Here is a 26,772-nt window from a genome sequence, read left to right as displayed (position 1 = left end):
TTTCATAGGTACACATGCTGTACTCGATTGGACTGCAACCCGCCTAACGATACAAGTAACTTATGATCCCCTCGATATCCTGATCCTAATCCTCATATCTGCCGGTTTGTGTGTTGTCCAAGTGCTGGCTTCCACGGCGGGTCGATCCTTCATTCATCATCCCATCCCATCTCGCCTATCCTGGTCTCATCGGACCACAATTCCCCGGCTTAACATCCCGCCAGATCGGCTACTTTATTGCTTGATCACGCCCTGGGCTTCAGCTGCGTATTCGGCTTCGACGACCACTTAGATATATATCATATTCAGGACCTGCCTTGTTACCGTTGGATAGGCATTGGTTGTCTCCGCCATCGATCGTCTCTCAGGCCCTATCCGACCTCAGGCTTAACTTCCTGTTTGTTCTTCTGTTATCACAACGAGCCAGCTGTTGCATGAGCTCGACACAGATTAAACTTGGTTACGATGTTCCTGCACGCTGGTGCTAGTTTACACGGCCACGAATACTCGACAAATCGGCCATCGACACAAGCAGGCCAAGGACCGCTACCTTTCCTTCGCTCTGCGCTTAGACGCCAGTCCGATGGTGACAGAACTGTAAGGCCAATGTCTGCAGTCATCGGATCATCGCCATTACCATCACCATCACCACAACCTCGCCCGGTGTCATATCATGAGAAAGTACCCTCAATAACTACCGTGACGCCGATACGCCGAACTTCTCGCCCCAGACCAGTGTCCGAGTACACGCCCCGGCGAGACTTATCTGTTCGCTTCCGCGATCCTGAAACCGACGACGAATTGCCTCCCTCAGAGGTCCAAAGTGAAGATGAAGGCTCAGCTGCCTGCTCAGATATTAGCGACCTAAGTGATTCTTCCACAACACCGCGAAGGAGGAGGAGAAAGCGCACTTTCAGAAAGTCGACCCAATTTCACCTCGCACATCCAGCTCCTAGACCAGGAGCCAGACAACGCAGACTCGTCCAACGCCCAAGACTGCTCCTTCAACTCCAGGAGCTGGGTGAGAAGCGTCCTATCCCTGCCTTCGATGTCGTCCCATCCAGCCTCATCACTGGTTCTCAGATCGTACCTCGAATGGCAAAGCGTTGCCCGCACCTGTTCCGTACTAAGCCCACGCTTGGCGCCAACGATCTTCTCATTGTCCGCAGCGAGGACTACGATACACCAGCATCCCCGGGATCTCTCGACGCGGAAGATTCCTTGGACCAAAGAGATGTTGTGGCTGTCATTAGTCCTCTTCCTCAAATGGGCGATGAGTCGGCTGAGATTGTGATGGAGGATGGATCAACATGGGAATCGAGCTTGATGCCCAATGGATCATATGAGTTTATCGGAGTTGACGAGCGAGGACGAATCAGTACGGCGCGATGGGTTAAGAAGACCTCGATGCCAACATCTCCCATGCCTAGCAGCTACGGCGAGCCAACGCCACCTTCCAGCCCACTACCGGCAGAAGTCAAGTGGACTTTCAGTATGATACACCCTGATACACGAAGACATCCTATTATGGGCTCCCTCATGTCGAGTACGCTGGACGTCTTCGATACTTATAACACCATGTCGACCTCAAGCGGTCGTTATCCTCCTACACGAAGCACACCAATAGACCCTAAACTTGCTAGCGACTGGATCGTTTCGAACCCACCCGAGATCCAATCGCGATTGACCAAGATGGTACCGGACGACATCAAGCTGTTGATGGTCGCAACTGCATCTTGGGTCAACCTTCAACAAAGCGGGTGGTCAGCATCTGGAATCTGCAGGCCAACCACACTACAAAAACGCACACTTAGTAACGGCGGCCAGCAGAGAGCTCAAACGTTTCCTGTTCGACCAAGCCTTCCTCTCTTCAACCCTTCTCATCAGTTACCACACATCAACACCAGTCCAGCTAGCAGTTCATTGGATAGCTCATCGTCGGATATCCCTTGCCGTCGAAGGTCCGTATCCAACAATGTTGGATTTGTCAAAAGATTTGTGGCACCTCGAGTTAGTGAAGATGGTAGACCACCACTGGAGTCACTGAGTGTCAAGCCAGATAGGCCACCAACGAGACGTGTGAGCGTTAGTATGCGACAGTTTGCGGACAAGATTTTCCGAAGGAGAAGTAATTCTCACGCACAGGTTGAAGATACCTTCCATCTCAGATAGTTTATTGTTATTATACCCATGATATTCATTGCAATATAAACCTAGCGTGCTCTTTGAAGGGACTGTTTGTTCGACCACACGATATTCGTTCGCTTAGCTTTGTGTGAAAGCTCCAATCTTTATTTCCTTTCAAAACCCGACATCCATTCCCGTGAAGCACGGCGAAGTGGGGTTAGTTTAATCTTCCGAAATGGAAGTGCTTTGCGGAAGGCCCCGTAGATCTTGTGGAGACTCGGGGTGAATTGACCGGATCAAGAGATTGGCAGGAATGTTTGCTGCAGAAGATCACTTTTGGATAGGAATCTGAGACCATGTTACTAATGCCGATTACCGCGCTGGTACATGCAAAACTTGTTGTGCTTGGAAGCCCGTAACAAAGTGCCAGGCAGGACCATTTACGCAGTCAAAGTGTAATAGTGAACGTCAGTAGTGAGGTTAGGCAGAGAAGGTTGCGTGTCTGGCAAACGGTCGTCGGAGCGCGGGGAGATGTTTAAGGACACCGACGATACATGAGGCATCGAGAGAGTAAGCATGCTCTATTCCTATACGGTGACGTAGATGACAACGTTGCCTTGAGAGGTATCATATTCTACTGAGTACAGGTGATTACTCGGTATATTCACCTAGTGGTTTGATTACAACTTCCTGAGCAGTACAGTAGCAGACTCGCTAGGCTGAAGTCTAGGTACGTCAGGTAATACTCGAGGCAACGCAGTATCACTTGCCCACTGGAAGTCACACTCATTCACTACAGTAATGACTGAGTCTCTATTAAGTTAAAGGTAAACCAGTGAAGTGGAACCATCAAGCCACAGATGCAAGTAGCCGTTGCTAAGGAAAGCAACAATATCAAGTAACGGCAAGACATCATTCTGACTTGCACGCGATTAAATCCGAACGATTCAACGTTTATGGTCACTCTCTATCAGGCTCTATCAGAACAGTATAATCCTGGTGCTGTGATTGATATTCTAAGTTGGCAGTGACTCAACGTCAATCACTTCTCAGATTGTTATAAAGTGATCACATTCGAGGGGGAAACAAGTCGACTGTAGCACCAGAAACTTGGCTTCACATTTACCAAACGAATTGAGGATTTTAACCTTGGAAAGCCTCGATATTTAGGTACCTACCTGATTAATGTAGGAGGTAGTAGGTCCTATCTTTCCATTATAATGATTTATCGATAAGACGCTAATAGTAGCAGCTACGGAGAGGTACTGCTTGCTAGCTTGCCCCGGAAAAAACAGTGGACCCTGACCCTTAGCTGTGAGGTAAGGAAGGAGTAGGTGTGCCCGCCAGGCTCCTGCTGCTGGCATCATCATCACCCTGCGGTACGGTCGCTCAACCCAGCTCAGCCCAGCCCGCTTCATATCTTCCCAACTTCTCCCCTCTTCGACTTTTTCGCTTTTTTCCCATTTGCGAACTACAGTATTTTGTTTATGGCCAGGTCGCCACAATCATCCCCCGCATTCTTGATTGCATACTTCTAACTCTAGAATAAGCAATAAGCTCAATGCGCACCCGCATCTCGTCGCCCCGCCTTGCGATTGAATAATCAATAAACGCTGAGCTTCCAGCAGCTATTCCCGCCCATCACATAGCTGAGTTGAGCAGCGTTGAACCTTGATTCGACACCACGATTTGGGCAACAGTCCGCGCCGGTATTCTCACAATCTGTTATCATCAACAAAAGCATCATTCGACCACTGACAGCTGCGCCCGCGCACGCATCATCTGTCCATCATGGACGAAAACATTGGACCTCGCCCTTCGGGTCATGGTTCCATGCCAGCGACAGCTACCTCCAACTTGGTAGCCAACTTCCTACCATACGAGCCCATCTCACGAGCCACGTCTCCTGGCATTCCTTATCCCAAGACCGGTACCGACGACGACGACAAGAAACGCTATCGCCCCCGAACCTTCGCCTACTTTTCGCAGCTCCCATTCGAAGTGGAGGAGGAGGCTCAGCGGGATGTCGCTTTACAGGGAATCCTCAAGCAGCTGTACATTGCTATCCGCGCCGAAGATTTCTCCCCGGGCGCTCTACATTGGACTAAGGAGCTCCAGGGATGGCTGAACCTCAAGTTTGAGATGACCCGGGAACAGAGAGCAAAGTTGACCAAGTTGTACTACTCCCTCGCACTGGCTCCAGGCTTGGATGCGACAGCTTCTGATCGTTTCTTGCGCATGGTCTTGACTCTGACGAGGTAAGTCCAGAAATCAATCACTCAGTCGTAAGCTCACACTTTGCAGGAAAAACCATTACTTGAAGCCCGGTGAGGATCTAGTTCTCGAATGGAGACCCTTGTGGAACGAAATCAAGGCTTGGGTTCTTCCCTCTGAAGGCCCACCCCATCAGAGCAACCGTAAACGTTCAGTGAAGCAACTCCTGAAGCTCTGCACTCATGCCCATACATATTTCGACCCCTCCGAGCGCCGGGCAATGTTGGAAGAGTTCTTGCCATTCTTCAGTGTCAACGAGTTACCGAACGCATTCATTGTCGCGGGTGTCTTGAATACTTTGCTGCCAAGTCATCCTGCGCCCATCAACGAGCCTCAGTCACAGCCAGCTGATATCTTCCCTACACTCTTTCACTTGTGGTCTATAATAAACCGATCCAAGGCTTTCGATATATTCTTTATCGACTTGCTTTCTCGTATCGCCAGAGACCACATAGCCTGCTCCTATGTACCATTTGGCAGTCATGGTATCTTCTCCAAGGACCAGTCCGACCTCATTTTTACAGCTATTCTCAGACTTACACAGATTCCTGTGGGCCAGGCTAACTCACCATACACACCTCTGGACTATCTTTCGGGGGTTGGGATCTACTTGGAGAAAGATAAGAAGAAGTATCCTGTAGCATACATGATTTCTCGCTTGATCGTGAGTTCTTTATCTCCAGCTTGCTTGAAGGATGAAGACTCCATTATTTCCCATTTGGAAGGTTTTATGGAATCCATTGACACCTTCTTCCATCCTTCGAACCAGGGCTCGTGGACCACCATGCTTGGTCAATTGACACTTTACCTCACCGAAGCATTCGTTTCGCGATGGAATCGTGAGCAAAGTGGCGAATTGGATCTTCCAGAGGATCGCAAGATCAACGATGAGTTGAAGAAGCGCTTCGTAACGGCGCTCAAAGAAGTGACATTCATGGGACTGTTTTCTAAGAGCAGTCGCGTCTCGTATTACTACTACAGCGCTCTACAAGGTCTCGCCTACCTAGAGCCTGATCTGGTGTTGCCAGGTGCCCTACAACGCTTTTATCCAAGTCTTCAGGGGTTGGTAGAAGTCCACAGAACTACATCAAGTTTGAACGGACTACAGATGATCGCCAACATCATGTCTAAAAACAAGGGTTACAGATGTCATATCACCGCTCTTCTGGCACTCGCCCTCCCTGGTATCGACGCAAACGATCTCAACAAAACCCAATACACTCTCAACTTCATTCAAAGTGTTGCTTACAGCATTCCTATGGTGCCCTTGGTTAAGGAAGGTGGCCACATGCATAGCACCGCATTAGCCATGGAGTGGGTTCAAGGCCAGATGGATCGCATGGAGCGTGAAGGCCAGAATGTAAAGTTTGACTACAAGAACGAGCTTAGTGATGAAGATGAGGCCAACATCTTGAGATCCTCAACTACCGGGTTTGGCGAGTTCATCTTGACTCTACTAGGAAAAGTGTTTACTCTCTTGGAGAACTTGCCTGATGCCAACCAAGTTCGAGGAGGAACTCCCGAAGACAACGTTATTAATGCTTTGCCAGCTGCACTATCGCCTATCTTCGCCTCGTTGTCGCCGGAGCTCTTCGACATAGCCCTTGATAAGATTGCTACGTTTGTATCGAGCCATGTGGTTCATCAAGCACGAGATGCAATGGCGTGGATCTTGAATGCGCTCTGCAAAGTCAACCCCGAGAAAACCCTAAAGGTCTTCATTCCTATGCTAGTCGTCAACATCCGCAACGAAATTGACTACAACAACGCTGCATCTGACCGAAGTAGCGGAACAGACTACTTACCCAGAGATCGAGCCCTGGTCTGGTACGTCAGCATGCTCGCTATGTCTGTTGTACATGTTGGCAGTGAAGTGTTGAAGTATAAAGACGAGCTTCTTGGCATTGCCAAATACATGCAAGAGAAGTGCCGCGGCTTGCCCACCATTCTGGTCTCCAATTATATCCATCATCTTCTCCTGAACTTGACCCATACCTACCCCATTGATCATGCTTTGTACGAGCCTGAGGTCATTGAACGTGGACTCGACGTTGATGATTGGGGAAAGACCACCGCGCCAGCCGACCTCAGCATTCGCTGGCACCAACCCTCGCCGGCTGAGATTGATTTCGCTGTTGAGCTGTTTGCATCCCAAACCGGATCTGCCAAAGATCAGCTTGAGTCATTGATGAGCGACAATCCCCCGGTCAGTAGAACGGGCAAGAACAAGGAGTGGTCAGACGAGGTCTCTCGGCTTATGCAGCAAATTCGTCTGGTTACCTCAGGCATGGCGACTATGTTCGACCCTGAGCGCGCCGCGGGTATCATGACTGGCAACACCGACGAGGATCATGATGTGGCTCGTGAGGATGATGATGAGATGATGATCGATGAGGACCCCCTCGCTGAAGTTGCTGAAGACGAAGAACTGCGCCCACAATTCCGCTACAAAGCAGGATATGCACTCAAGTCCAGTGATCCCGCGTATAGCCGGATTCATGACCTGCGAGAAGAACTGGGTCATCTCCTGACCAAAACTCACTCTTTTCTGAATGAAAACCAAGAAGATGATGTGAACTCCTTCACTGCCCTTTACGCTGCCTACCGTACTTGGATCACCGACGTCGGTATTGAACGTTCTGCCCATCCTCTGGAAAGGCATGTACGACTATACAAGTCCGACATTGCTGCTTTCAAGATCAAGGGCCTCAGAAAGGTTTATCCACGCCCGCTTCTTATCAAGCGTGCTGAGGCATACCAGCTTTTGCGCCGTAAACACAACGCTTCTTCAAGGCAAAAGAGCGATTTGGACAAACGACTTTTACTTGATCTTGCTGAGTCCAGTCTCTCCCTCTATGCCGACGTACGACGAGTCGCACAGAGTGCCCAGGACTCATCTCTCAAATCACTCATTGGCAGCAAGCCGCTGGTGATCCCTGTTATTCTCGAACGTCTCAAGAAAGCAATAGAGACAAATGACCACGACCGAATCAAGGGCGGCATGTATACATTATTGTTCACGTCTCTCTTGAGAACTCTTGTCAAGGATTGGCGATTTGCCCCTGAAGCGATGCGCTTGTACATCGAAACTGCAGGTATCGACAAGCCTTCGATTCAAAATTTGGGTTCTTCGGCGCTCTATTCACTAATCGACTTTGGCAAGCCTTTTGAGCGAATGATCATCGTTAACGACGAGCTGGTTGACACCATCAAACCTGCCGCCGATGTGTCAGCGGCTATTGATGGTCGACATCAATTCATTCTGCAACGCCGAACCAGGGTCGAAAAGTCCAAGACCAGTCTAGGCTTGGAATTGACGCAGCGTGCCAAGGGCGCTCACTGGAAGATAGCCACTCGTTGTGCAGTCTTCGCTACGAACTTGTGCCTTCGTTTCCATTCAGTGGCCCCTCCTGAGTTTATCGATCTCGTCGCCCACGGCGCGAACGACCCTCATCCTAGTCTTCGCGGATACTACTTGAGTGCTTTCACGTCTGTCTTCACGGCTGTGGACATGCGAGCAGTCTATGGCCACGACTACCGCAACTATCTTCTTGAGAAGGAGGTGGGCCAGGGAAATCGCATCAAGATTGACGTTGAAAAAGGCGACACTGAATTCACCAATAACTTCTTGGAAGCGTTCAAGCATCATGAGGGGGCTTCATACATGGTTGATGCTGACCATCCTGGTTGGCTCGTCTGGGGCAAGAAATTCTCGGCTTATCGCGCAAAGCCTCTCCCTTTCAACCCCTATGACGAGACCGAAAACGCTTTGCGCGACCAGATGGGCCAGATCCTCAATCGCGACTGGCTATCTCAGTGCTTCGATTACCTGAAACAAGAACCACGAGACGCGACATTGGACAGATTCCGCATGAGCAACGTGTATCTTTTGATGCATGTTTTCGACTTGATGCATTATGGGAAAACAGTGATCACACTTGACGATGTCAAGGAACTGGTCAAGGAAGTCTTTGGCGATGGCAATGACAAGCATCAGCACAGAGCGACATCAGAAATCATTGGTGCTCTGCTCGCAGGCTCTAGCGATGATCCGCCAGAAATTCGCAACCGAGTTTGGGAGTATGCTGCGCCTTTCATGCTCAAAATCTTTGCAGATGATTTGACACCTGATAATCTGCAGTACTGGTTAACATGCCTTCATCTTATCCTCGATACCAAGGACCCTCGTCGATCACATGAGATCATCGACACTCTCAGGGCATTCCGACTGGATATGACGTCTAATGCAGCATTTAAAGAGTCGTCAAAGGTGCAACTACTTGAGTTTATTGTCGCAGATGGTGGTTGGCATTTCCGACATGTCCAGCCAATCCTCGACGATTTCCTTGCTCACATCGATCACCCCTACAAGGCAGTTCGCGAGGCCATCGGCCGTGTTCTGTCGGTCATCTACAAGACTCGGTACCACGAGTCATTTGAGAATGTGAGCAAGCTCTTGGAGCAGAACAAGGCTGCCTCATCGACCGGTATCAGACCCTACCAACCATCAGAGGAGTTTGCAGCGACGATCAAGGACGTCTTCGATCGCCTCGAGAAGTGGCGCCATGAGAGAACACCAGGCCAGCAAACTCCCAGCTCTTATACCTCAGGCTCCAAGACTGTGCTTATGTGGCTGGACTGCACACTTTCATCCCACGAATGTATTCAGCTCGTGCCATTTTTCCCAACCCCTTTCATGGAAGAATTACTTCACATGATGGACGTGAAGGAGGATCCTGAATTGATGAGACTGGCGTATCACGTCTACCGCCATTTACCAAATATTCCCTTCCGGGATGGTGAAGATGCAGAGTTCATCGATGCGCTAATTCGCATTGGCAAGACATCGACTAGCTGGCATCAACGGCTGCGTGCGTTGGTCAATATGCAAGTCATCTATTTCAGACGTATCTTCCTTACACGGACCGCTCAAAGGGAAGCACTCTTCACAGCCGTGTCTGATATGCTAGGAGACCCTCAACTCGAGGTGCGTTCATGCGCATCTACCACGCTCGCTGGCATGATCCGCTGTTCGCCTCGTCGCATCCGAGACCCAACGATCGCACATCTGAAGGCTCGGTTCGAAGACGAGTTGGAGCGCAACCCAATGCCAAAACGCAAGCGTCATCTTGCTGGAACCGATACTCCGGTCGATATTCACAAGCAAATCACAAGACGTCATGCCGCAGTACTCGGACTAGGCGCCTTGATTGAGGCTTTCCCTTATGCCACTCCACCTCCCGAATGGATGCCCGAAGTGTTGGCAATGCTGGCTCGCAAGGCTGCTGCTGACCCCGGTGTTGTGGGCAAGGCAACCAAGACAATTCTTAGCGAGTTCAAAAAGACTAGACAGGACAGTTGGACTGTTGACCAAAAGGTTTGTTTATGTCGTCCTTTCCTCGGGGCGCCCGTCGTTGTAGATAACTTACTAACAATTGAGCAGTACTTTACTCCCGAACAGTTAGAAGACCTTGAAGGAGTGCTCTGGAAGAGTTACTTTGCTTAACGGAATCAATCCAGGAAGGACTGTGTTCAACCTCGTCCTCTACCGAGTAATTGTGGTGGTAAATACGACATGCGAATTGTGTGCTGACTGTTGAGAACGCAAGCATGGTTCTCGACATGTAGGGGATACAGCGATCGATTGTTGCCCGTGGGCTTGTTAGACTTGAGCCAAATGAAAGACAAACTGGATAGAGCTTGTGTATGAGGATATAGGTGTCACGGCTGAGGACTGCAGACTGCTGGTCCAACGAGAGATGCCATCTACGGCTGGGTCGTGGAGAAACGTCCGAAGCTTAAGAAGAGGATGCAGCGCGTTGAACGAGGTATAGCAAGAAATGGCAGCAGTAGGCCTATTGGCAATCCCGATAGTATAGAAACAAATGATATAATTCATAAACTTATGGAGTCTGAAGACCGAGCGATCACAACGCACGTCCGTCGAATAACGTTAAAGTCGACCACAATAGTACATAGTCAATCGTCATCAGATCGGCGCCTCGAATGCGTCTGAGTCTGTGTCTTCTTTGATCACGAGTGGGGCGCTCGCTATATCTATGTACTGATTCCCCTCCAACATTCCCGCGACGGGATGATCATCCTGTGACTTCATTCGCTTTTCTTGCCTTGCAGATTGAACAGGTCTTATACAGCAATACAACATGTCAGAACATAGACTCCAGCAACAAAGCACGCCCAAGGTGAAGCCTCGTCTTATCATTCATGGAGGGGCGGGCAACATCCATCGCAACACTTATCCTCCAGAGAAGTTCCAGGCTTATCGCAGAACTCTCATGGACATTGTGAGCTTATACATCCTGCCCAAGGTAGCTCTCTGGTAGCTAATCCGAATCTTTAGGTCGTAAAGGCTGACCAGTATATGAGGAGTCAAGATGAAGCCGCTTCAGAGAAGTCACCTAATAGGCTCCCTTCAGCCCTGGAAACCGCAACCTACGCAGTGCGTCTCTTGGAGGATAGCCCTCTGTTTAATAGTGGCCATGGTGCCGTCTTCACTCGCGATGGGTTCAACGAGCTTGAGGCTTCGGTGATGGTGTCTCGCGGGTACAAGAAGCGAGGTGTAGGCGTCATGGGTCTTCGTCGCGTAAAGAATCCCATTCTGCTAGCTCGCGCGATGCTTGAACATGGCGAAGACGATCTTGAACCCCGGTCCCAAGATGTCAACCCTGATGGATTGGACGTCCCGTCTGCGCAAGGCCATTCGCAGCTCTATGGCAGAGCAGCAGAACAACTAGCGGAACAATATGGACTTGAGTTGGCAGACCAGAGTTACTTTTATACTCAACACCGCTGGGATGAGCATATCCGAGGTCTAGAGAAGGAGAAGAAAGGCGAGGGGCAAGCAAGTTGGAGTGTGGATGAGTACATCTCCCAGGGTACGTGTGGAGCAGTTGCTCTTGATCAAAATGGTGTTATCTGCGCTGCGACCAGTACGGGAGGGCTTACGAATAAGCTCACTGGACGTGTTGGCGACACGCCTACAATCGGGGCAGGTTTCTGGGCTGAGGAATGGATTGAGGATGGTGATCCGACGGGCTTGTCGGCATGGGATCGTCTGAAAGATGCTGTAGGTCAGTCAGGTCCATGTCTCATGATCAGCAATGCCCTTAGAGGTATCTTGGCGGATTTCCTGCCTACTCCAAGCGCGCACACACCAGTTGGTACAAGCATATACACGACCAGGGCATTTGGAGGATCCGGCACTGGTAACGGCGACTCGTTCCTCCGAACTAATGCTCTTCGGACAGTCGCAGCCATAGCAAGATGGAAGCCAGAGTCAGGATACAAAGCTGTCTCTCGCGTTGCAGGTCCGGGAGGAGAGCTGCAGAGGAGCGCAGGCGATAGATGGAAGAGAACAGGAGAGGGCGAAGGCGGTATCATCGGCATCGAGAGCGTTGTCGTTCGTGATGCTCGTGGTCATGCAGTCGAGACCCGATCTGAGATTCTGATGGACTTCAACTGCGGCGGTATGTTTCGGGCCTGGATCGATAAAGAGGGAAACCCTCGAGTGAGTATATTTAGCGATGAGCTGTAGGCTAGTGAACAGAGGCAACGGAAAGTGAGCATATTAGAGCGGAACAGGGAATGTCATTTATATTCGTTCTGTACCCAATCCGCGATAAACAAGAGCATAAAGCTCAGCAGTAGGAAGCTTAGTCTCCCTGTTTTCTTTTTTGAACCTGCTGGTCCTCCGTGCACTTCCAAAAACTCCCCTCAATCTCATGGATATCGTACACAAGTGCTCTCTTCTCTCTCTTTTTCCCTCATTCAGACATAGATTAGTCCGTAGTCGCAAGAAGTGTAGCAACTCCATCGCTAAGCCAGAACCCGCCTTCCGATAAGCCCCCTCCCGATTTCTTACTCTATTATACATAGAACGCCGGCCCGATGCGAATTGAAGCGATTAAAACGTCAGCCAGTTTTTGTGTTCGTAGTGGTGAAAATACAAGAAGCCCGGCTCTTGAAGAGCCTGGCCCGCAGAATTGTTGTGGATGGTCGTGATGGTGGAGTTGAGAGTGGGGGAGTCGAAGATTGTTCGTTTGATCGATCGTGGTTTATTCATTTCGTCAAAATCTGGTCTCACAGAGTGGCTTCCTGAGGAGGAGGCTGAGGAGCTTCTAGCTTGGTGCTGCCAGCAAGCATCTTTGAGAAACCGATACCGACACCCTCGATGACGGCGAGAAGGACGGCACAACCGATGGCACCGTTTCGGGCAGCCTTGTAACCACCTCGAATAGCGAGGGAACCACCGGTGAAGAAACCAGCGATGATGGCGTTGTAGGGATCCTCCTTCTGGCGCACGCCCTTAACAGCGCAGTCGAATGTCGAGAAAAGACCACCCCAGACACCGAAGTTACCACCTAGAACTGGAGCACGCATCTTAATGGCTGTGATGGCGCCAATGCGTCGCTCGCCGTAGGGAGAGTTGCGGAAACCCTTGATACCGTGCCAGATAGTACCACCAATGGCCTATTGAGGAGGGAAAGTCAGTCATGTCTTTGGTGATCGTCATGGTAGTTTATGCTGTAATGGATCCTAGCTCGAGTATCAAAGACTAAACTTACACCCATACAGAAAGCACCGCCAAAGTCATTGAGAATGACCCAGGGGCAGGGGTCGCGTCCGTGATCCATGGCTGATTATGTATATTAAAGAGGTTGCCGCGAGGGGAAAGGGCGTTGGAAGGCTCGTGAAGGCGATATTCGGGTATGAAAATTGTGAGGCCGGCTGCAAAAGGTTACCGGACCTTGAATCGCGCAGCGAGTGATTTTTTCGGGGTCGGCGAGTGGATTATCCGATCAGATTTATCGATAGCGGTTTAGGCCGGCTTCGGCCGACTCGAAGCTTCCATTTCAATCCTCTGACCTACAGCCACGAATTGTTTGGTAGTAATTAATATTTAAAGTCTACGCGCTCACCATGTCCTTTAGGATTCCCAGTGTATATCTGGCCATACTGTATGGTAAAGGCCCTTGTGTATAAGGCTCTTGAGTTCTCTATCTTAACGTCATACCTCACCCCCACTAAACCCCGGATCCAGTCCCGGCCGAGAGCGGAGCTTGTTAACCTCATGCCTGTTCCAGCTCGCCGAAGATTGAAGACACCAAGGATGCTACAGATGCGCATATATATGAGTAAACATTCAATATATAAGAAACAATGGCCCTTCTCTGTATTTCTGTAAAGATCAATGCTTTCAATTCTGTGAAACTTTATGATGCCTCTCACAGTCCTGCCCGCAACAGGAGCCGATGCCTCCAGAGCAGCTGCCATCGAGGCTGTCGCATATGGCCCGAATCCCATAGGCTCAGTCCTATTTCCAAAGCCAAGAGTCCCAGGACCTAATACAAGAGCCTCGGATCTCGTCGATTTACTACAGAAGAATCCTGCTTGTCGATGGGCCAAGGTCATCGATACTGACCTCAGTGAACAAGAGGACCAAGATGAAATGGTTGCTTTTTCCATGTGGTACATGTGGGATACTCCTCCTTCAGAAGAACAGCACTCTTTTTCCTCTTTTCGAGGGCCAAGTTGTAATGCAGAAGCATGCGAGCTGTTATTTGGTGGGATCAACGGTATACGAGTGAACTATATGAAGGGGACACCATACGCTTGTATGCGCCATCTCTGCATCCTACAGACACGACTAACTAAACCTCTCAGTCCTCAAGCTACTGCACACTGATCCGAAACATCAACGACGTGGAGCAGCATCTCTCTTGATCGAGTGGGGTCTCAAAGAAGCTGATCGTCTCGGTATCCCAGCATGTCTCGAATCTTCGGAAGAAGGACGGAAGCTTTATGAGAAATTTGGATTTGAAGAAGTAGCTCGACATACTGTCGATTTTTCACGTTGGGGTGGCCCATCCGAAATAACAATTCCTTTGATGGTTCGTCCTGTAGGAGGGCAAACAGAGACTGCTTCATGAGGTCTATCGACTGCACGCCATGGGTTTTCCAATACGGCAGCCCTGTGAAGGACCATCTCTGGATCTTATCATTCATCTTTGCGTTTAGACATCTTCACGGCTATTTGCGAACGGTTATAAAAGCCTGGAAGGATTGATAGTTGTTAGATGAACGCCGGCTACCCTACAGACTCATGGGATAATGATCTGAAGGGATACTGCTAACAACACTAATCTTTTAATCCTCTTAGCTTTGCATGTTATTCAAATACGATTCTCAAGGGGTTTGAAGATTCAAAAACGTTCTTCGTTAGCTGATCCGTTTCCATGAAGGCGGCCTGTATGATGTTGTAACAATTGAACAGCAGTTTCCATCAGCCAGTGGAACTCGACGTTCGGTGCGAATAGAGACAGGAGAATTAGTCGTCTGCCAGATCTTCTATGTCGACTGGGATATTAGTCTCTAGATTGGCATGTCTTTCACATTCTTATTGAAAGTGGCAAGTTTAAAGGTGATACACTCCCGACTGACCCATGGCTTCACGTATGAACGAGTGCTGGGAACTCAACGATGAACGAGCCTCGGAATACTCCGTAACTCTCAAACGAACATGATCTAGAAGCTATGCTTTGGCAGTGCCTTATGGGCTTTCTCCAGACAGCCTCGACTATTGGTTTCTTGGTCTTGGTCTCCCCGATCACTTTAGAATAGGATACTTGAAGGTACATTCGCCAATCTCGACAATTACAAAATCAGGAAGAACTGGCTAAAACGACACCTTTGAGTATGGTGTGGGCTCTGGGAGCCCACAGGCTTGGTACGGGACTATAAAGATGTGAGCATGGATCACGAGGCCCGGCTATTGTCACAGCCAGGTTCACGATTACGTTCCCTTGATGTCAACCAAGAGCACCCGTCTCCTGAACTGACCACTCTGAGGTTCAATCCCGCTCCCATCCTTTAGTTTCGAACCTCTTGAGTCGCGTGGTGCTGCTATGACAAGACCAGCCAAGCATTAGACATGAAGAGGGGAAAAGGAGAAAGACGATTCAGCATGCAACATCTCGATGCGAAGGAGATCGCGATGGGCCTCGCTTCGCTTACAAGATGAGATGGGATATTGCAACTGGGATATTATGATAGGTCAGAAGAACCACGAGACAGCCTCGCCGGTAGCTTGGCTAGCCGGTAGATCGTGGATTGGAAATAGGAGAGTGGTTGGCTAAGAGGTTCTCTCACTCTGAATCGACAGTAGGGTTCCAGCCGGAGCCGCAAGGGTATATCCAATCAGTGACCGCCAGGCTGGAGCCAAAAGTCCGGAGGAGAGGATTCCCTGATACGATTGGATGCCGAGTTAGTGGGAACTCGATGTGACGATTTTGTTAGTTAATAGTTAATGGGGATGAGTGACATAGTCAGTGGATAGATACTAGTTGCTTAGTAGGTGCAGTAACTGAGGTAAGGATGCCGGTATTCTTGGAGAAAGGAATCATTGGTTAACGTTGTTTCCATGAAACGACGGGTTCAAAATGTATCAAGTTTTGAGTTGATGCAATTATGGAAGGATTCATGGCAATTGCATAAAGGATGGATGGGAAGAGATGTCTAGTCTAATCTCTAGTCCAAAGATCATCGTCATAGTCTCGATATCAAGTTGGTCACTCACTCACAAGAAAAAAAAAGCACAGTCCAAGGTTGGTTCTCCACAAGAGCTTCAGCATTGTCTGCCCATCATTTTAAGGCTCCAGACCAAGTTGATGTAACATGAATTGAGTTCAGTCTCTAGAGAAGAGAACAGAAGAGAATTAAACATCACAGAACCTTGCAGTGAAACCAACGGAAGCTACGGAATACGGAAGATCGTCATCGCCCGCAGCAGTTCGAACGTATCCGTACGCTCGGTACATCAAGAGAACACTGCCGTAGAATCCGAACAAACTTCCAAGGATATTGTTGAGTTTGGAGCAAGGGTTAGTAATGAGTTCTTGGCTCAACTGTGCCCGCAGCCTGGAAAGTTCCGTGGATAACCTCAAAAACAGGCATACAAACTATGTCTATACTTGGCTACAGTACTTGGCTGTACTTGGCTTGAATACACTGGTGCATCTGTAGTGTAATGTCTTTCATCATCTTGCCGATAATCTACAGTTTGATGACGAAGCATATTGGCTTGACTTCAAGTACTGTACAGCTGTAATGCATGAATGATGATAGCTCCCGCGCGCTTCCGCGTCTTGAAACAAGCTACCCGCAACCACTGACGTCTTTTGCATATAGTACTGTATACAGATACAAGATCTACGACAAGCGTCAATCCCAGACATGACAGGAATCAAAAAGACGTCGCGTCCTTTCAGCTCGTTGATCATGACTGCATGTTCAATTACACGTAACCACCAAAACATTAGGGGACGTGAAACATCAAACAGGGCACATGTTGCGCTGTAGATGATTCGCTGAACCGGATTTGCCACATGCCAATTACAGTGAAGTCATGCATTCATTCCTTTTCGCTTTTTCGCCTCCCCCTGAGGCTGAGGCAAAATCAAAGTCAAAGTAAACAAGAAAGTTTCGTGCCCAACGGTCAAACGGTTGACGGTTGAAGGCAAATTGCAAAGGGTTAAACCTACCAAATTCAGGCAACCGTGAGTTTGTTGTGTTCTGTTCTGTTTAAGTTGGCCGTGAACCGATGATCGTCATAAAATTGAATGACCAGAGACCCTGGAACTCCGCGGCCGCCCGTTGACTTTTGGCTTTGGCTTTGACTTGACTGCCTGCCCGCCAAATTTACAGTGAATTTTATAATTGCATGGGTTATGGGGTTGTTTCAATGGGCGGGCCCTGCCCTTCTGGAAGACTCAGCCTCGATCGCTTAATGTAATCACACTCAACTCATCACCGCCAAGACGGTCTCAACACGAAGTGACTCATTTGTAATGCCATGATTTTGTCAGCATCATCAAATACGAAAAAAAGAAAGAATAACATAATCATTATCACAGACCAGACCATCCAAGACCAGGGATCCAAGGACCGTTGACGCTAGCCCAGCCATAATTCTTTCGCTAAGCAGTCAATGCGCTGCGTTAACTTGCGTTCATATTAACGATGATGTGATGGAGGTTAATGGTCCACGTTTCGGTGAGACCGCTCACTCAGAGTGTTGGGTCTTGTTCGCTTATTCAGCTCCATTCTCATCCTCATTCCAAAATTATACAAAAAGAAAAAGATTATTGTGGAAATGTTGAGGCTGAAACTCCAGTATTGACAGTGATGCTTGGACCACCTAAAGATCCATACAATACCAACATGCTGGGTCCATCATCAAAGTGGATGTGTCTAAACCCGAGTATCAAAATTTCAAAAAGGACAGCTAAGGCATGCACGGTAGTTGAGGCTGCAGAATATGGAGACGGCAAAGTGTTTTGTAATATTTCAGCCTCATGAAGAGACTTCTATGTAGAGTAGGTAGAGTAAGAAGAAAGCCGCCCAAGTGTGAGGGTGAGAGTAATAGTAGAGTAATATGTAGTAGAAGATGTCTCTAATATGTGTGTGTCTGTATTCCACCACATGCCATGTGTGGAAAGCCGTAAAACCCATGATCGCATACCTCCAGATTCCCATAATAAAAACCAGTGAAAAAGATGATCGCTTTTGTCGCTTTCCCAAGTAATCCCATGGCCCACAAAAGACAAAACTCCAGGCCCCCATTGATATGTATACAGAGATGAAATGAGGAAAAAAGACAAGCCCAATTTATGGGTGAGGCAAGGATGTACAACAGCCGTGAGATATCGTTGAGTTAAAGAGAAAGAAGCAGTTGATATGTGCTGTAGAGGTATGGGTATCAAAGAAATCGTCAAACATATAAGAAAATATGAGAATAGTGATTATGTCCAGTGTGTAAGAGTGAGAGAGTAAGGTAGTTGTTGAAGTAGAGTGAATGAGTGAGTGTTGAGATGAGATGATGTTTAGAAGCTGTTGCGGTCCTGGCACTCGAGGTCTTCCTTGTGGAAGACAATGCCACGACGCTTCCATCCTCCACGTCGGATAAAGTTGTCGACGCTGTCGAGGGATCGCATGGGAGGACGCTGAGGTGCCAGACCAGGTCGGGCAGCGAAGGTAGCGTTGATAGAGACGGGTTTTAGTGCAGAGGGGTGACGGGAAAGACGACGCATCTCAAGGACTGAGATATCATCGTTGTCGTCTTCAGAGTCTTCGGACTGGGTGACTTCGGAGTCATCCTCATCGTCGTCCTCAAAAGTCTGAATGCTCTGGATAGTAGATTCTGACCAGCGAGACTTGGGCATCGGTGGTCTTGTTGATAATGTGGTGAAGAAGTAATCCTTGGGCTCATTGCCCTGCTCATCGGCAGCATCCATTGGGCTTACATGAGGAGGCAGGGCCATCTCAGTAGGCTGCTGAGCAGCAACATCCTGCTCGACAAGATCCTCCTCATCGATAACTGCCTCGTCGGTACCGTAAAAGACAGGCTCGGATTCATCGATACGCTTGAAAGGTCGCTCGTATAATCTTGGTGGTGCGTGGAAGGCGGGGTGTGAGGCGAGAGGGTCGAGTCCGGACCTTGATGTTGTAGGTGTCCTGGCTGCTGGTGTTGAGACGGCTGAGATTGTGGATGATGAAGATGATGATAGAGAGCAACCGGAGGAGAGAGAAGATCCTGAGAATGAAACCTTTCGGATGTGTAGGTCTCGAGGGCAGCGAGACGACTTGCGTCTTTGGCCGAATCCTTGTAGTACATGCATGTTTGGTGAGTGTAAGTGACTCGTGTGATGGTTGAATTATAAAAGAGTAAAAGTATTATCGTAAAAGATATATAATACTCAATTGTTAGTTAATGTAGGCTACAAAGGCCAGAGTTGGGTTGATGAAGTCAGAAAGAAGGACCCGAGATAGCCGGGGATGGGATGCTCAAGTCTATAAATAATGAGTGCATTCGTATTTTATCGTACAGCCCAGTCCAGGCAGAGAGTGCAAGTGCAAGAGCTACCGGACACCATGAACGTCATCCACCGAACCGTCACAGCCGAAGTGGGCGGACATCCCTGTAGACTTTAGATGACCCCTGTAGCTGTAGTGTGCGCCCAGAAGTCGGCGGAGTACGGAGTACCTGGAGACCTGATCTTGTACCCTGGTCCTGTCTCTCTCTTGGCTTGACCTGGGTGGGCATTCTAACAGATCTCCACTTGGATCTTGGTCTTTGACGCACCTTTTTTCACAAAGATTCCCATCTGTTCTTCCTCTCACTCTCTCAAGACACGACAGGGGGGTGCGTCTGTCCCGCTGATCAACGACCCCTGTCTTTTCAGTGAATGTACCTTTTGGTACCTGAGTTCCTCAACCCTTGGGGAAGAAGCCCTTGTAAAGAAACATTTGAGCCCGTCCTCGAAACACCAAAGGAAATAATACTACGCTGTGAGAAAAAATAATGATTTTGACTTTCAAGGCTTCGCCTCACTTAATCTCATCGGAAACTCGGTACCAAGTGGACACATTTTCATTTTTTATTTTTTTATTTTCGTTTCTTTTCTTTGAGTACGGAGAATGGGTAAGGTAAGCCTCGCTGAGGTCCAGACCATCGGCGTACCTGATTACAGTGAAGAGCTGTTCCTGGGTCTGTGCCTGGTACCTTTCTGCTAGCCCACGCCTCAAAAGCCTCTTTTTTCCCAGACAGGTCATCAGGCCCAGCGCCATCATGATAGTTCCCGAGATACTTCAGTAACTTGCCGAAAAATATAAACGTCTATCGCCATTTTACTTCACTCTCCCTTCAGCCTCTTTTTTCTCACGCGTGAGCCCGAGTGACCGCCAGTCTTGGCTTACTTACACCCCATCCCTGTCAATGCGGAGGGTTTTTCGTAATCTGTATGTGTCTGTGCCTGTGCCTGATTACAGTACAGCCAGCACATACATACAGTAATTAGCTGACTGAGCTTGGGAAAAAGCAAAAAACCCTTGAAAAATCAAGGGCCCGTGCCTGAAGATTCCTATGGATTCCATTCTTATTCGTTCCCAACTCATGTCTGTAAGATGCAGGGCGGAGCTCCGTGAACTGTAGAAACATGAAGAAAGAGGAAAAAGCAAACAGTTGTCTCTGAGCTTGAGCCTGAGCCTGTGCTTCAGCTTGATCGTGAGTCCATCATGGCATTGCCGATGAGGAGTAATCATCATGGATATGGTATACGCGCAAATCGACGATACAGCTACAGCTACAGGACTGTACATTGAAACCTTCATCTTAACTATGAATGGTTGGTTGATCAATGTTTATCGGTTGTTTCGTGTGTACGCCAGCGCCGATCTGTTATCGTACAGCAGCGCTGGCAATTGTCGTGGCTCCAAAGAAGGGCTAACCTAGACGTCACCTTTCGCACATCATCCCACGACTTTAGTAACAGATCATCATCCCAAAACATACGACACGTACTGTACTGTACTTGATGAAGATGCGGTCACTCCGATCACTGAACTAAACTGCAGTGAAAATCAATTGAGAAGTAACTCCGATAACCCTCCAAATACTCAGCTGTCTTCTGTCTACGGCTTGCGCGCCAGCCGAAACTCTATTACTCTATCGGTCCCGATGCCTTTCAGCTGTGGGTCGTATTATTTAGTTTCTCTACTACTGCAGGTAATCAATTAACTAAGTACCAACAGAACAGAATAACCCCATTGATGAGAAATAAAGTGAAATTGATCATGTTAGAATGTCTTCACCGCTGCTACTCCGCTTCAATCGTGTGATAACTCTCCCTTGCATTCAAGAGGCGGCTTGGCGAACTGTTCAGTGACAAACTATGTGGGTGTCAACCATCAGGCACACGTTTTTTCTTACTTCAGACCAGATGCAGGTACGATTGAGACAAAAAATGTGCTTTGTTCGCGATCACGTACTCGAGTCTTTTGAGACATTAGACAATCGTTATCTTTCGGCGATGGCCTCTGATCTGATCTAGCATCCCTTGTAAATCCTTGGAGCTGGAGTCAATACCTTGCAAATCATCATTTTACTTCCGTCCCGTTTCTGTACGTTTTTTGCTTTTGAAGCTGAGATCTATCGAGATAATGCCCATGTCTTTCCCGGCGGACGGTATGCCCCCATGTTTGGTGACTACACTACTTTACGGTGTATGCAGAGCATCCATCCCATCATCCAGACTTGTGATGCGAATCTCACCTGCATCGTGCATGACACTATCATGTGCCCTAAAGCTCCCTCTTTCTACCCCAGAGCCAAGAGCATTGTGTCTTTGAGAGACTAACATTTGAACTGGGTATGGAATGTTGTGAATCTAGACCGAGAGGCAATTCACAGAGACTCATACTGACCGCTACAAGCGCAGTTACAGCTTATGGCGGTGGAGGAAGGATCTGTTTCATTATGGCAATTAAGTTAATAAAGGAGACTGCCTCAGATCGTGAAGTCAAAAACGCGCAATTGAACCCTTTGGACTTACATTAGTGGTCAATTAAACACTGGCGGTGAATCTCTTGAACCCCTCATTCCACTTTTTATTGTGCATTCACGATATACATGCACATGCACTTTTAATTACTGCATTTTGTATGGCGCTCTAGGTGCTGTGCTGCACTGTAACTCACTACTGCTACTGCTAGCACTGACGATCCAGGGTCTCCTCGTGGAGATATTACTGGGTTTAATGTCTCGTTACTGGAGTCTTTAGACCGACAAGTACATTCGTGTAGCTGAAGTCAACTCGCTTGTCTATTATGACGATATCAGTGGAGAGTGAAAAGAGAGTCGAAAGATGCGACTCGCTTCCTCCTTGTTGGTGGTTCTTGGCAGTCCAGTCTTGATAAACGAGATTAAAGTGAGGCTCGGCGCTGTCCTGCCCGGCTCCGAACCGAATATTTACGGACACGATAACTAAATGAAGGATGTGATAGTGATAAGATGGCGGAGATTCTGGAGAAAGAAACAAAAAATAGCAATACCTAGTCACGTCCAAGGAAAAGAAGCGAAGCCCCAGTCCGAATGGAAACTTGTCAAAGTCCGAAGCCAAGGTTAATCTCCCTCTCTCTGTCTATGTTACTGTAGATCTCACCCAACATTTCGGCATTTGGTGTTTTGTTCAAATATTTTCTTTTTACTTTCGGTCAAGGACTTTCCTTGCATCTCGGGACACGATGAAGCCGGACTGGGTTTCCAGCTGTTTGGAAGTGGCGCTTTGACAGCTCCAGCCAGCTTACAGGGCCCCTGTACGATGCTGTAATTCATACTATTGGCCTGTTGTTCCCGTCTTCAATTATCGTCGCCATCTCCGGGCGCACCTCAGCGGAGAGTTTACTGCAGCTTACAGTAGAGCTGAAGGTTTACCGTAGCATTGGGTCTCAACTTTTTGCTTTTTATTCGCATCTTTTGTCAACTTTCAGAATCGGGCATCCCAACTATTCTCCATACATGCATGTAATGCAACCCACTAACCTGGTTGCTAAAGAATTATAACAAGGAAAAGAAGGAAAACTCATATTGTAACGATGATGTTGATCTGACTACTAGAATTAGAAATGTGACGAAAGGACTTGGAGGATGCATGGTTAATTGGAACGAGAAACAGAAAAAGAAAAAAGAAATCTACAGATAATCCTCCATTATCATAATACCCGTTTCTATTAACCTTTTGCCTTGGTTACTGCAGCTTCTTTACTTGTTCTTTGCCGGTCTGTAGGGTTACATAAGGCAAGGTCCCCGATTTCCAATAATATCATGTTATAGGGTCATGCATGCAATTAATTGATTGCGAATGTTACCGACACCACGGTCATCCTTGAGAAAGAGTAAGCAAGTTCTAGACCTGTCCAAGTGTAAGCGGGCAATCAATATTCTTTTTAGTTCCCGTATTCCAAAGGAACGGGCGTTGTTTGCTATTGAACGGTTATTGGATCCCCAGTTGTTGGTACGAACCAACGTTGCATTTTCTCACCAACAAGCTCAGCTTCAATTTTCAGAGAGAACTGATTGCCGAGTTGGCAGAATATGTCTTGGCAAGGACTCTTGGCATTGGTCAAAAACCAGATGACCCTCAGACCAGGGCCCCTGGTAAACTTTCCAAGATTCGGTCTGACCATTCACAAACGAGTTCTCGTCTGAACATCACGGAAGAGAAGAGTCAATTCGGAGAACCCAGCCCGGATGTTACCCTACAATGAACATGATCTCGAGAGCCAAGAGTAACTTATTGTTTCTTGTCATTCATCATTCAATATGGCTGCGCCTTGTTCGGAAACTCGGATCATGGAAACTCGTATGTTCAAGATACATGCAGGTACAATTAGTACCTTGCAGCTCGTCTCTCAACACCACCTTTTCAACTTGGATGATGGTCGTGATCATCATCGCCTCCGACTGCCAATTATTACCTGAAATAATATACACACACATCATGCCTTGATTTACCATTGGCCATAACCCCTCTTCTGCAAGGCCGACGACCTTCTCTATTTGATGTCCGTCTTTTCTCCGTTCATCGTAAATGTCATCGATCCTAATGCCTGGTGGATGGATCGAGGAGTCGGTCACGTTCTCCTATATCGGCATCATCACCTTTACAGCACAGTTTCATCATCGCTCATGCGCATGAGCGAGGCTCTCCTGACGATCATCAACTTAATGTCAAATGTCTCGCTTGACTCCAAGCTTCAATTGTAAGCCACTCAGGTCGCCGTCCAATCGATGGCCCTGACAATCAGTTCAACGCGGGGGCTGGCGTGGCGCTCTGGCCCCTGTCCAGCTGCGCTACCCTCTATTATCGTGAGCTAAAACCACCGCCATTTTCATCTTTATTTCCTGATTACCAGACTACGCGTCGTCCCGTTCGATAGCTGCCTCTCTGGCGTGTCTTTTAGCATGCTCTAGTATCGCTAGCTCTGGCCCGTTGATGTGATATCTTGGCTTAGGACCTTCTTGGCCGATGCGACAGCCACTACAGCCACTCGTTGGGATGCTAGGCTGTGAGGAGATTCAATCTCGGTCTTGTAGCGTTCTCCGGATCGACGATGGGGATGCCATGTCAAGTCATTTGAGGCGATCATCCATCACGATTTAAATACAGCGGCACGATGCGAAATGCCATGATAGTAATCAGAAACGCGTGTACCTAGCGTACTGTAGTCCATGTACTGTACCTGCACACACTCAACATGACAATCATACTAAGCCTTGCCAAAGGACAAAGCGTGCTAGAGACGGAGATTGCGGAATGCAGGGCTTTGTGTCAACGTGACTCAATGCAAGGGAGAATGATAGTCTGGTCCTGTGGTAATTCAACGTCGGCCGTCAGCCAGGTAAGAATGCATTGTGCCTTGGTAGTTGGTACTATCGATGATGGATGAATCAAATATCTGTTCCCAAGTGTATGGTGCAGTAGGGTAGATGGATTGCACCGACTAGTGCTTGCAGTGCGCGATATTGCTGCACTCCATGGCCGACGAAACATCTGCAAGTCTCAGAGATGTGAATTCTTGGAGTTTCGAGTTTCTTGCTCGATGCGGTCAACCATCCCATACATCCCGTCCCCTAAAGCTCATCTGTTTCAACCCTGTGAAACATCTCACCCTCCAACAGCTTAAAATCAAGATCGAACTTCCGTAGACTCATCGATATTCGCTCAGTCTTTCGTCAGATGTCCTCACTTAAGTCCCGATCTCTATTCTGACAACTGTCTCTGAGAAGCCTCTGACCGCTGGGTCGGGTCAATCACTGACGTTGCGGCTCGTCCCTGCAGCCGCGAACCATCACGATTCCGCCGTCTTCCATTGGAACGATAGGGGAGTTGTGCCTTTCATCCTTCGATAAACGCCATATCAGAGACATAAACGAACGCGCGCCCATCTTCAAAACACCCAAACGCCTTTGATGCCATCCACATACGGAACACAGCCCTTCTTGGCGACCCTTGCTTCCGTGGTGTTTCAACAGCCGCAGCGTTGGGATAGAAGGCAGTAATGACGTCGATGCAGTGGTTATCATGGGCTATTGCAACCCTCACAAGAGACCGGTTTTGATGCCATCGTCGATATGTCAAGATCGTGATGCCTTCTCATGCAAGTAAAGCAAGGGAGCCAGTATGCCATGATTTACAGCAAGCCATCATTCTCACCAGGAAGTCGCTTCACACGCTTCTGTTCCCAATCGTCAAGGTCCTTACCAGCAAGTCTCTGTTACCAAGATGTTAGTATCTCAGATCACAAACAGCATTCTTTCTCCCATTCCGAACGGCGCAAGACGTACGTAGTATTCCTCTTTCATGTCCACCTTCCTTGCAGATCGGCGCACATTGAGCTCTTCGTCCTTGGTCATCTGGCGAACCTTGCGATCATAGCGCTCGTAGCGGACGGCAGTGGCGGGGGTGAGGACAAAAGAGCCGGCAACGATGACGGAGATGAAGGGGAGCCCGAACATGAGGAAGGGATGCTTGTTCATGAGGTTGCGATATCGCATGCCGATGCGGTTCATATCGGCCGAAGACCGGAACTTCTTGCTTTGGAACGCCGGCATCGTGGGTCACTCGTCGGGGTCAATTATCGGCCGGTAGGGTAATGGATTCGGAAGGGAGAGTCGGGAGCTCCGTGTGCCACTCGGAGATTGGTCGAGATCCGGCGAAGGTAGAAGCAAAGCTTTGAACGGCGGTGGATATGGTATGCAGACTGAATTGGATTCACGTCTGGTGTCTTCGGTTCTGAGCGAGATGTGGAGAGAAGGGTCCAAATCTCAACATGAATTGACCAAAAGGAAGAGTTTGATTTGATTGAAGTTCAATTCGACGATATCTACAGGCTAGAAATGACCTGACTCCATCATCATGAGCCCCACATCATCTGCTCCGAGCGATTCATGGCTTGTGCGCGTTTACTTTTTCCCGGCCCAAAAAAAGATTGGACGAACAAGTCAGACTCTGGAGATTTCCGACCGTTTGGTCTATGCAACATAAAAAAAATCAAGGGTCCATTTCATGCTCCACCATCGGCACAACCGTTTGTCTCGAACTTCAACTCAGTCGATGCCAACCTCGGGCCTTTGTATCAACACAGACCTCTCTTCATTTGCCACTAGCTACGGCAGAACCTGTTTTCAGCCTCATATAAGGGTTCAATTATCTTCAAGTACCGTCTTGTACCACGCCAAAGGACTTGTACGAGCGTCCGAGCTCTTTGAAGCAGCCCAATCCATGTCTTGGAAATGGCACGACTCCATCGTGTAAATGGACCCTGAACTGTTGTCTGGCATATCCTTGGGAACTAGTGACACCCTAAAGCCGGGTTGGGCATTGTAGTCGTCCGTGAAGTCCCTTCACGATGCCCGATATTAAGCAAAGCAGCCTGTGCTGGACCTAAACATGCGACGTTTCCGCGGGTTTCGAGAAGTTCTCGAATTTGCTTCCATTTTGCTTCTAGTCAATT

The 26,772-nt window shown here is 48.4% G+C and overlaps 7 protein-coding genes across 7 annotated transcripts; 4 read left to right on the top strand and 3 right to left on the bottom strand.

Annotated features, from left to right (window-relative positions):
• Positions 1-465: 465 nt before the first annotated feature.
• Positions 466-2,172, top strand: B0J16DRAFT_316183 (uncharacterized protein; the record flags this gene model as incomplete). The annotated part of the gene is made up of 1 exon (XM_046125302.1): positions 466-2,172. One exon carries the CDS (start codon positions 466-468, stop codon positions 2,170-2,172), a length of 1,707 nt encoding a protein of 568 aa, XP_045986407.1.
• Positions 2,173-3,565: 1,393 nt separating this feature from the next.
• B0J16DRAFT_333199 (uncharacterized protein) lies at positions 3,566-10,387 on the top strand. The gene is made up of 3 exons (XM_046126795.1): positions 3,566-4,385; positions 4,432-9,778; positions 9,845-10,387. Exons 1-3 carry the CDS (start codon positions 3,919-3,921, stop codon positions 9,905-9,907), a joined length of 5,877 nt encoding a protein of 1,958 aa, XP_045986406.1. The 5' UTR covers positions 3,566-3,918; the 3' UTR covers positions 9,908-10,387.
• On the top strand, positions 10,388-11,998 carry B0J16DRAFT_299946 (nucleophile aminohydrolase). Its single transcript, XM_046124548.1, has 2 exons — positions 10,388-10,706; positions 10,763-11,998. Exons 1-2 carry the CDS (start codon positions 10,566-10,568, stop codon positions 11,954-11,956), a joined length of 1,335 nt encoding a protein of 444 aa, XP_045986405.1. The 5' UTR covers positions 10,388-10,565; the 3' UTR covers positions 11,957-11,998.
• Positions 11,999-12,501: 503 nt separating this feature from the next.
• Positions 12,502-13,055, bottom strand: B0J16DRAFT_262825 (Tim17/Tim22/Tim23/Pmp24 family-domain-containing protein; the record flags this gene model as incomplete). Its single annotated transcript, XM_046123317.1, has 2 exons — positions 12,502-12,891; positions 12,987-13,055. 2 exons carry the CDS (start codon positions 13,053-13,055, stop codon positions 12,502-12,504), a joined length of 459 nt encoding a protein of 152 aa, XP_045986404.1.
• A 557-nt stretch (positions 13,056-13,612) lies between these two features.
• Positions 13,613-14,612, top strand: B0J16DRAFT_333193 (acyl-CoA N-acyltransferase). The gene is made up of 2 exons (XM_046126794.1): positions 13,613-14,036; positions 14,086-14,612. The coding sequence occupies exons 1-2, from the start codon at positions 13,637-13,639 to the stop codon at positions 14,349-14,351; spliced, it is 666 nt and encodes a 221-aa protein (XP_045986403.1). The 5' UTR covers positions 13,613-13,636; the 3' UTR covers positions 14,352-14,612.
• A 3,300-nt stretch (positions 14,613-17,912) lies between these two features.
• Positions 17,913-19,255, bottom strand: B0J16DRAFT_61431 (uncharacterized protein). The gene is made up of 2 exons (XM_046134162.1): positions 18,197-19,255; positions 17,913-17,941 (listed from the first exon to the last, which is right to left on the bottom strand). Exon 1 carries the CDS (start codon positions 19,095-19,097, stop codon positions 18,303-18,305), a length of 795 nt encoding a protein of 264 aa, XP_045986402.1. The 5' UTR covers positions 19,098-19,255; the 3' UTR covers positions 17,913-17,941; positions 18,197-18,302.
• A 5,851-nt stretch (positions 19,256-25,106) lies between these two features.
• Positions 25,107-26,160, bottom strand: B0J16DRAFT_61332 (cytochrome c oxidase assembly protein COX16, mitochondrial). The gene is made up of 2 exons (XM_046134161.1): positions 25,604-26,160; positions 25,107-25,530 (listed from the first exon to the last, which is right to left on the bottom strand). Exons 1-2 carry the CDS (start codon positions 25,868-25,870, stop codon positions 25,450-25,452), a joined length of 348 nt encoding a protein of 115 aa, XP_045986401.1. The 5' UTR covers positions 25,871-26,160; the 3' UTR covers positions 25,107-25,449.
• Positions 26,161-26,772: the final 612 nt, after the last annotated feature.

This window comes from Fusarium flagelliforme, assembly GCF_020744385.1.
Source record: "Fusarium flagelliforme strain FIESC 12 MPI-CAGE-AA-0113 chromosome Unknown B0J16scaffold_2, whole genome shotgun sequence".
NCBI lineage: Eukaryota > Fungi > Ascomycota > Sordariomycetes > Hypocreales > Nectriaceae > Fusarium > Fusarium flagelliforme.
This window is presented reverse-complemented; position numbering and strand designations above follow the sequence as displayed.

Coding starts and splice junctions, on each gene's coding strand:
- B0J16DRAFT_333199 (XM_046126795.1), top strand. CDS start 3,919: ATGGACGAAAACATTGGACCTCGCCCTTCGGGTCATGGTTCCATGCCA. Junction 4,386..4,431: donor ATGGTCTTGACTCTGACGAG/GTAAGTCCAGAA, acceptor CACACTTTGCAG/GAAAAACCATTACTTGAAGC. Junction 9,779..9,844: donor GTTGGACTGTTGACCAAAAG/GTTTGTTTATGT, acceptor ACAATTGAGCAG/TACTTTACTCCCGAACAGTT.
- B0J16DRAFT_299946 (XM_046124548.1), top strand. CDS start 10,566: ATGTCAGAACATAGACTCCAGCAACAAAGCACGCCCAAGGTGAAGCCT. Junction 10,707..10,762: donor GCAGAACTCTCATGGACATT/GTGAGCTTATAC, acceptor CCGAATCTTTAG/GTCGTAAAGGCTGACCAGTA.
- B0J16DRAFT_333193 (XM_046126794.1), top strand. CDS start 13,637: ATGATGCCTCTCACAGTCCTGCCCGCAACAGGAGCCGATGCCTCCAGA. Junction 14,037..14,085: donor GAAGGGGACACCATACGCTT/GTATGCGCCATC, acceptor TAAACCTCTCAG/TCCTCAAGCTACTGCACACT.
- B0J16DRAFT_61431 (XM_046134162.1), bottom strand. CDS start 19,097: ATGCATGTACTACAAGGATTCGGCCAAAGACGCAAGTCGTCTCGCTGC.
- B0J16DRAFT_61332 (XM_046134161.1), bottom strand. CDS start 25,870: ATGCCGGCGTTCCAAAGCAAGAAGTTCCGGTCTTCGGCCGATATGAAC. Junction 25,531..25,603: donor ACATGAAAGAGGAATACTAC/GTACGTCTTGCG, acceptor TCTTGGTAACAG/AGACTTGCTGGTAAGGACCT.